This window comes from Macaca nemestrina, chromosome 20, assembly GCF_043159975.1.
Source record: "Macaca nemestrina isolate mMacNem1 chromosome 20, mMacNem.hap1, whole genome shotgun sequence".
NCBI classification, from domain to species: Eukaryota; Metazoa; Chordata; class Mammalia; order Primates; family Cercopithecidae; genus Macaca; species Macaca nemestrina.
Window position 1 is genome coordinate 63298560 of NC_092144.1, and position 9594 is coordinate 63308153.

The 9594-nt window shown below is 44.1% G+C and overlaps 2 protein-coding genes across 6 annotated transcripts in view; one reads left to right on the forward strand and one right to left on the reverse strand.

The window, feature by feature from the left end:
- The window catches only part of LOC105497327 (zinc finger protein 677), a 36131-nt gene extending 34043 nt beyond the window's left edge, over positions 1-2088 (reverse strand). The window contains exons 1-2 of one of the 5 annotated variants that reach the window (XM_024797776.2): positions 1912-2087; positions 1303-1587 (exon numbers count right to left, since the gene is read on the reverse strand). The gene's annotated coding sequence lies outside the window, so the exon portion shown is untranslated. The other 4 variants (XM_071087728.1, XM_024797778.2, XM_024797775.2 and 1 more) reach the window with 4 other exon arrangements.
- Positions 2089-8241: 6153 nt separating this feature from the next.
- Positions 8242-8741, forward strand: LOC139360239 (small ribosomal subunit protein uS13-like). The gene has a single exon (XM_071086608.1). It carries the CDS (start codon positions 8257-8259, stop codon positions 8713-8715), a length of 459 nt encoding a protein of 152 aa, XP_070942709.1. The 5' UTR covers positions 8242-8256; the 3' UTR covers positions 8716-8741.
- Positions 8742-9594: the final 853 nt, after the last annotated feature.

Consider the following 9594-nt stretch of genomic DNA (forward strand, 5'->3'; position numbering starts at 1 on the left):
CAGGAGTGACAGGGGTAGAAGAAAATCCCCTGTATAGTTGGACCTGCATAGCTCAAACTGGTGTTGTTCAAGGTCAACTGCATTAAGCTAACTGGTTAAACCAGATTTTTTTTTTTTTTTTTTTTTTTTTTTTTGAGACTGAGTCTGGCTCTGTCGCCCAGGCTGGAGTGCAGTGGCCGGATCTCAGCTCACTGCAAGCTCCGCCTCCCGGGTTTACGCCATTCTCCTGCCTCAGCCTCCGGAGTAGCTGGGACCACAGGCGCCCGCCACCTCGCCCGGCTAGTTTTTTGTATTTTTTAGTAGAGACGGGGTTTCACCGTGTTAGCCAGGATGGTCTCGATCTCCTGACCTTGTGATCCGCCCGTCTCAGCCTCCCAAAGTGCTGGGATTACAGGCTTGAGCCACCGTGCCCGGCTGGTTAAACCAGATTTTAAGGGCTAAAAGATTATCAACACCCTTAGAGTGAAACACTGTGAAATCAGGTACAAGACATAAAAGAACAGTTCCAATATATGATAAAAAGTAGAAAGCATTTAGGCCAGGCGCGGTGGCTCACGCCTGTAACCCCAGAGCTTTAGGAGGCGGAGACAGATCACCCGAGGTCAGGAGTTCGAGACTAGCCTGGATAACAAGGTGAAAATCCCATCTCTACTAAAAATACAAAAAATTCGCCAGGCATGGTGGCGCGTGCCTATAATCCCAGCCACTCGGGAGGCTGAGGCAGGAGAATCGCTTGAACCCTGGAGGCGGAGGTTGCAGTGAGCCGAGATCGAGACACTGCACTCCAGCCTGGGCGACAAAGTGACACTCCGTCTCAAAAAAAAGAAAAGAAAAACAAAGCATTTAAAACTCATAAGCTGAACGATACATTGAAGAGAAAATAATTTGAAAAAAATTTTTTAAATCCAATAAATTCTGGAATTACGTTTAAGACAAGTTGTATATACATCAAATTTAGAAAATGACACAAGCCACACACAAAAAAGGAGGGAATAATATTGTTAATGTCTGTTGGTAAAGCAGCATATGGTGTCACAGTTTCTTCCCATTTCTTGACTCTCCTCAAGATGAGAGAAAGGGAAGAGGGTAACCTGGAATCAACTGAGCTAAGTCAGTTAACCCTCTGGCTGAATAAGGGTTACTTCAGATGTAATAATTAGAAAACGCAGAAACCTCACACCCTAGTTTTGCAATGTTCATTCTCTTCTGCATAAACAGTGAAACAAATTTTAAATTAATTATAGAGCCATGCATCAGTACTTCACAACTTAATGTTCCATATTAAATCAACTCCAAACTCACTTGGATTTGGGTCCCCGTCAATCTCTCTCTCCCACCTTCTGTTTCTTTCCTTTTCTTTCTCCCATTTCGGCGTTTCCCTGTCCATTTCTGCTCATTTTGCTTCCCTTCCCCTCCTTCTCTGACAGTGTTTGGCCTCATCTTGGTAGCATCCTTTTTTTCAGTCCCGGCTATTCTTTCTGATTGCTCTCTAATTTCGCACATTTCTCCCTCTTTCTCCTCCATTTCTGCTTCCCCTCTGTTCTCCCTGGACGAGGGCGAAGGGTGTGTATCCGCCCCGAATGAGGGCTTTACCAGGAGGAGAGAAGAGGGAGTCAGAGAAGAGTTTTAAGCAGAGAAACGACGCGGTGGGCGGTCGGTAGCCACACTGACCCGAAGGCAAAAAAGTACGGGCCAGTACCCACTTCAGAACGATTTTAATCCGAAATGGACGCAGACCTCCAGACCCTCTGGGAGCTACGGGACTGGGAACGTCTAGGGGCCACGCCGCGAGAGGAATGAGCAGGTTCGGGGTTTTAACCTACAGGGCGACCCCAAAACCCGACAGCGGAGCGTGGGAACCTGGGGCCCGCGAGGCGCAGGCTTGAACCCGAAAGACGGAGACTCACTCACCCGAGAGTGCCAGTAGCCCCGCGAGATCCGCTTCCGGGTCGGCAGGAACCTGCGCGTACGCGAGTGCACTGGGGAGGCTCAAGGGGCAAGGGCAGGGGCAGGGCGCGGACCAATGTGGGGATAGGCGGGCAAATGGCGGGAATGGGCGGGCAAATGGCGGGAATGGGCGGGGACAAAGACGGGATGGGCGGGGATAATGGCGGTGGGCGGGGACAATGGCGGGGCGGGGGCGGGGCCTACGGGTCGGACTGCAAGACCTCACCTCGGCGCGTCCCAGCGACTTTTTTGGGTCTGTTCGTCGTCCAGCAGTACTCGATTCTTCACTTTTGGATTCCCTTGAATTTCTTTGGTGTCCTTTGAAGCCTAGTTAAGCAAAAAATTAGAGACCCATAGATCCCTTATATTGGAATCGGAGCTTAAGTTGGAAAAGATTTGCTTGGAAACGTTTTTGCGAGCGATGGAGGCGCGTCCTGCGATGAGGCGGGAGAAGCGCTGGGACCTGGTGGATGGGAGAGGGCTACGGAACAGGTGGGCGCTTGGATCCAGGAACTTCTGAGATCTGGACGATTAGAATTTTAATTTAATTAAGCGAAAGCTGGAGTTGTCTGCGTAGGTGATGGAAACTAGAATGAGATGCATTTTTGTGCCTGTGCGGACTGTAAAATTTTATATTGACTTTCACTGGAATATAATTTTTGTTTCTGTTCCCCAGTCACCCAGGAGGCAGAGATGCATCGTGGGCTGAGTTCCAGAGAATTTATGGGGTCAGACCCTGGGCTGTGGGGGTGGAAGGCTGAGGCTTGGCTTTAAAAGAACAAAAATTTCTGCTTGTATCGATATAAATTTATTTTCCTTTCTTTATTATTCTAATGCGCGCTTCTTGAGATAAATTTCAAATCCAAGTACTGGATTTATTAGAGTTGGTATCTTGTGTTTTGCCTAAGTTATTAATTACTAATATAATATCGTTATTATTTTTTTTATTATTATTTTGAGATGGAGTCTCTCTCTGTTTCCCAGGCTGGATTGTAATGGCGCGATCTCGGCTCACGGCAACCTGCGCCTCCTGGGTCAAGCGATTTTCCTGCCTCAGCCTCCCGAGTATCTGGGACTGCAGGCGTATGCCACCATGCCTGGCTAAGTTTTGCATTTTTAGTAGAGACGGGGTTTCATCGTGTTAGCCAGGCTGGTCTGGGACTCCTGAGCTCATGTGATCCGCCCACCTGGGCCTCACGAAGTGCTGGGGTTATAGGCGTGAGCCACTGCTCCTGGCCTTTAGTTTGTAAAGTCTTTATATTCTCAGTTATTCGGAAGACTATTTTTAACATAATATGTGTTTGGCAGTGCTCCTGGACAACTGAATTGATTTCTCTTGGGCCCGGAGAGGAAACTTGCTGACTGGAGGCTCCTCAAGAGAAGAGGAGCCTATATGGTGGTATCTGAGTAAACCAAGCCCTATCCACTGCTTCTTTGAGTCTCTGTTTTGGTAACTGGGAATTACATCTGATAATAGGTGAAGGGTGAAAAAATGAGAGTGTATTTTAGCATAAAAATACATATATATGTTATTTACATATAAACATACACATATAAAAATTCTATTTATTTTACATATAAAATCCATATATGTATTTAAATTTTTTTTTTTTTTTTTTTTTTTTTGAGATGGAGTCTCACCCTGTCGCCAGGCTGTAGTGCAGTGGCACGATCTTGGTCACTGCAACCTCCACCTACTGCAACCTCTGCCTATCGGGTTCAAGCGATTCTCCTGCCTCAGCCTCCCAAATAGTTGGGATTACAGGTGCGCGCCACCACGCCCAGCTAATTTTTTGTTGTCGTTTTGAGTTTTTTTTTTGAGACGGAGGTTCACTCTGTTGCCAGGCTGGAGTGCAGTGGCACTCTCTCGACTCACCGCAACCTTTCCCTCCCGGATTCAAGTGATTCTCTTGCCTTAGCCTCCTGAGTAGCTGGGATTACAGGCATGTGCCCCCACACCCGGCTAACTTTGTATTTTTAGTAGAGATGGGGTTTCACCATATTGGTCAGGCTGGTCTCGAACTCCCGACCTCATGATCCACCTGCCTGGGCCTCCCAAAGTTCTGGGATTACAGGCGTCAGCCACTGCGCCTGGCCTTAAGAAATGTTTTTAGGCCGGGCGCGGTGGCTCAAGCCTGTAATCCCAGCACTTTGGGAGGCCGAGACGGGTGGATCACGAGGTCAGGAGATCGAGACCATCCTGGCTAACACCGTGAAACCCCGTCTCTACTAAAAAATACAAAAAACTAGCCGGGCGAGGTGGCGGGCGCCTGTAGTCCCAGCTACTCGAGAGGCTGAGGCAGGAGAATGGCGTAAACCTGGGAGGCGGAGCTTGCAGTGAGCTGAGATCCGGCCACTGCACTCCAGCCCAGGCTACAGTGCGAGACTCCGTCTCAAAAAAAAAAAAAAAAAAAATGTTTTTAAAGTGTATGGCACAGTTCTTGGTGGTGGAATATATAAACTGTAGGTTGGAGAGTCTAATTCCCCTGGATGGGGACATAGCCACATGTAAGGCTGTCAGGAGGGAAGTTTGAGGACATTGTGGCTCCCAGTGTAGGAAATATGGGAAAGGCATTTGTCCTTTGATTTTCTGCTGAGAGCTTCAAAATGCACATGCCCCAAGATTATGTCACTTTTTTTTCATGATGAAATGGAATTTATTTCTGGATGTGTATTTTAATGTTCTAATGCTGCAATTTTGGGGGTGAAGAAAATAAAATTCAGAAGTAGAAAATGAAAGTTTTCCTTTCCTGACCCCTCCATACTGGGAAATAATTGAGATGGCCAGGGTTAAAAGTTTAAGGAAATGTGTTCCTAAACTTGAAAAATTTTAAATTTTCACTCTGCTTAATAACTCATACTGGGAACAATTTTGTACAATAAGTAAATACTGTGGATAGTAATATGTTCCCATTGATTATTCCTTGTTTCATACTAGTTTTGTGTCAACATATCCCTTCATTAGTTTGAGCTGTATCTTTCCAGACTATTTAATATGTATTTAAGGTATAGGATAGTACATATAGTCACAGTGCACTGTTAATTCTGTACTAATATTTTACCTAAACCCCACCAATTGATTTTCTTAATCACAAGTACTTTCTGGGGATATTTTCTAATTTTAAAGAATATGAATGTACCAGACTTTAATAGTTTCCTCATTTTAGACTTTCAATGTTGTTCTATTTATTTATTTATTTTTTGAGACAGTCTCGCTCTGTCACCCAGCAGTGGCGCCATCTCAGTTCACTGCGACATCCACCTCCTGGGTTCAAGCAATCCTCCTGCCTCAGCTTCTCGAGTAGCTGGGATTACAGGCGTGTGCCACAATGCCTGGCTATTTTTTGTATTTTTAGTAGAGACAGGGTTTCACCATGTTGGCCAGGCTGATCACGAACTTCTGACCTGAAGTGATCTGCCCTCCTTGGCCTCCCAAAGTCCTGGGATTACAAGTGTGAGCCACTGTACCCAGGCCCTATTGCTTCATTTTTAGATATTAGGTAGAATGTACAATTCTATCAGCGTACTTCTCGAATTTTGAATGTGTATGTGTTATCTGGATGTCTCTGAAAAGTGGCATTGATGGTTCATAGGCTGTACTAGTTATATCTTTCTGCATAAAAAATTACCCCAAAGCTGAGTGGCTTAAAATTACAATCTTCGGCCAGGCACAGTGGCTCAAGCCTGTAATCCCAGCACTTTGGGAGGCCGAGACGGGAGGATCACGAGGTCAGGAGATTGAGACCATCCTGGCTAACACAGTGAAACCCCGTCTCTACTAAAAAGCACAAAAAAACTAGCCGGGCGAGGTGGCGGGTGCCTGTAGTCCCAGCTACTCGGGAGGCTGAAGCAGGAGAATGGCGGGAACCCGAGAGGCGGAGCTTGCAGTGAGCTGAGATCCGGCCACTGCACTCCAGCCTGGCGGACAGAGCAAGACTCTGTCTCAAAAAAAAAAAAAAATTACAATCTTCTTATAACAACAGATGCTGGTGAGGATGTGGAGAAACAGGAACGCTTTTACACTGTTGGTGGGAGTGTAAATTAGTTCAACCACTGTGGAAGACAGTGTGGCGATTGCTCAAGGATCTAGAACCAGAAACACCATTTGACCCAGCAATTCCATTACTGGATATATACCCAAAGGGTTATAAATCATTCTACTATAAAGACACATGCACACGGATGTTTGTTGCAGCACTGTTTACAATAGCAAAGACTTGGAACCAACCCAAATGCCCATCAATGATAGACTGGATAAAGAAAATGTGGCACCTATACACCGTGGAATACTATGAAGCCGTAAAATACAATATGAGCTCATGTCCTTGCAGGAACATGGTTGAAGCTGGAAAACATCATTCTCAGCAAATTAACACAGGAACAGAAAATCAACCACACATGTTCTCACTCATGAGTGGGAGTTGAACATGAGAACACATGTACACAGGGAGGAGAACATCACACACAGGGGCCTGTCAGGGGGTGAGGGGAAAGGCGAGGAAGAGTATTAGGACAAATACCTAATGCATGTGGGGCTTAAAACCTGGATGACAGGTTGATGGGTGCAGCAAACCACCGTGGCACATGTATACCTATGTAACAAACCTGCACGTTCTGTACATGTATCCCCAAACTTAAAGGAAAATAATTTTTAAAAACCTACAGTCTTCTCTTATCCTACAGTTTCTGATGGTCACGAAGCTGGGACCAACTTAATAGGGTGGTTCTAGCTCACTGGCTTTGAGGAGGTGATGGTCACACTGTTGGTCACTCTGCAGTCATCTGAACACTTGACTTTGGGGCCTCAGTTTTCTTCTGAAGATTAGCATTATGGTAAAACAATGGACATCTTAAGGAAGACTACATAATCACCTGCAGAAATAGCATGCTCATGGTCAAAATAACATAAATGTAAGAAAATGAAGAGGTTCATTGAAGTATTTTATTAAAAATACATTTCAAGTATCTAACCAATACATATATACCCACTAATAATTTATTTGTTCTTATATTCTGATGTGTAATCACTAATAATTAAACTAATAGAGTATGATTTCTAAGTTAATTTGCTAATGAGAAATAATTTACAAGGGTAAAAAACTATTTTCCCAGTTAATACTGTCTTCTTATTTAATTTTAAACATGTTGAACCACATTCTCTTATTTGCATGTCTTGTATTCTAAATAAACCTTTCTCAGGCATGCTGAATATTTAAATTACTATTTATTTTTTGAATTTATTTTTACATTTAGTTCTATTTATTTACTTATTTATTTGGAGACCAGGTTATGAGACTGACTATTTTTTGTATTTTTGGTAGAGACGGGGTTTCACTGTGTTGCCAAAGCTGGTCTCAAACTCCTGGCCTCAAGCAATCCACTCACCTCATCCTCCCAAAGTGCTGGGATGACAGGTGTGAGCCACTGCACCTGGCCTGCTATTTTATATATAAATTCAGAACTTAATTAAAATGTTTTTTTTCTTATTAGGAATATAATAGTCACAAAATCTTTTCATAGCTTTTTTTTTTTTTTTTTTTTTTTAATAAGAAATAATGGAAAACAGTCTTTCCCAAACACTCCAATGGTCTCTTTGGAAATGCTCACTAGAAACTTCTAATAGATTCTAGGCATTAAAAAAGTTTTCCAGAACTATTCTCAGCTTCCCAAGTGTAAGCTGGCATTGACACTACAGGTGAAATCCTAATTGCAGTTTTGTGGGGAGATGAGGTCACAGAATCACAAAGCCACATTTCAGGCTCTGCCTTCCTCCCTCCCACACATGCTTTGACTGTTCAGATCGTCACCCTCAGCTCACAGTCCTGGCAGCAAGAAGGAGTCTGGTATTTTCTACTTTAGACTGAGGGACATAGTCTGTAGCAGGAGTCTGTACATAGGAAATATATCAGGAATCTGGGTAGGTGTGCATGTCTGGAAAAGCAACTCTTTTGGGGTAGAAATTGATCTGGGACAAAACTAAATAGGAAGAAGGAATAATGCCTGGGGCATGAGCTGAGCTTGTGGAGAGGGACTGGAGGTCTGAAATCCTAAACTGAACCTTGACTACTGCTAATGTAATATAACAAAATTCTCATTGAAGGGGTTTTTGGTGTTTAATCCAAGTGTTATCAAAGTCTGAATTTTAATGTGCTTCAGGATTGTAATTTCAAAATTAATCCACTGTTTAATACGGTGTGCAAAAGTCACAGAGATATTTTCGGAAGTGGTGTAACTATTTCTGTAAAAGCTCTATGCATGGGATAGGTCTCTTCCACAGGAGGCCTACGCGCCGCCGCTTGTGCTGCCGCCATGTCTCTAGTGATCCCTGAAAAGTTCCAGCATATTTTGCGAGTACTCAACACCAACATTGATGGGCGGCGGAAAATAGCCTTTGCCATCACTGCCATTAAGGGTGTGGGCCGAAGATATGCTCATGTGGTGTTGAGGAAAGCAGACATTGACCTCACCAAGACGGCAGGAGAACTCACTGAGGAGGAGGTGGAACGTGTGATCACCATTATGCAGAATCCACGCCAGTACAAGATCCCAGACTGGTTCTTGAACAGACAGAAGGATGTAAAGGATGGAAAATATAGCCAGGTCCTAGCCAATGGTCTGGACAACAAGCTCCGTGAAGACCTGGAGCTACTGAAGAAGATTCGGGCCCATAGAGGGCTGTGCCACTTCTGGGGCCTTCGTGTCCGAGGCCAGCACACCAAGACCACTGGCGGCCGTGGCCGCACCGTGGGTGTGTCCAAGAAGAAATAAGTCTGTAGGCCTTGTCTGTTAATAAATAGTTTGGCCGGGCGCGGTGGCTCAAGCCTGTAATCCCAGCACTTTGGGAGGCCGAGACGGGTGGATCACGAGGTCAGGAGATAGAGACCATCCTGGCTAACCCAGTGAAACCTCGTCTCTACTTAAAAAAATACAAAAAACTAGCCGGGCGAGGTGGCGGGCGCCTGTAGTCCCAGCTACTCGGGAGGCTGAGGCAGGAGAATGGCGTGAACCCGGGAGGCGGAGCTTGCAGTGAGCTGAGATCCGGCCATTGCACTCCAGCCTGCGCGACAGAGCGAGACTCCGTCTCAAAAAATAAATAAATAAATAAATAAATAAATAGTTTATATACCAAAAAAAAAAAAAAGCTCTATGCATGGGATAACGAATATGACAGAGCTAATTGAATTATCTAATTCATAGCAAAAACAATGTGACTGAATAGGAATTGCTGAACTATAATTATTTTTCTGTAATACAGGTGTGTCATGCTTAATAGAGGCAGTAAATGTGTGTCTGCTGAGAATGTCTGCGGTCTGTTAATCATGCTGAGACTGTTTTCCTTCCTGAAATTAGGGAAGGTTCTTTAAGAAAAAGTTAACAACATAATAGAGGGTTTCAGACAGCAAACGATTAAGGACTTAATTTTAAATTTTCAATTTTAAAACTAATTATTACATATAATCTCATCAGAAGAAAGCAATTTTAAAGCTCATATGTTTCTTGTTATATTTTCTCTGTTTTATGAACATTTCAACATTATTCCAAAGTTCACTATTCATCTCTCTCTATTTTCTTTTTCTTTTCTTTTTTTTTTTTGAGACGAAGTTTCATTCTGTCACCCATGCTGGAGTGCAGTGGTGTGATCTCGGC

Excerpts from the sequence above, each read along its gene's own strand:
- LOC139360239 (XM_071086608.1), top strand. The coding sequence starts at position 8,257 with ATGTCTCTAGTGATCCCTGAAAAGTTCCAGCATATTTTGCGAGTACTC.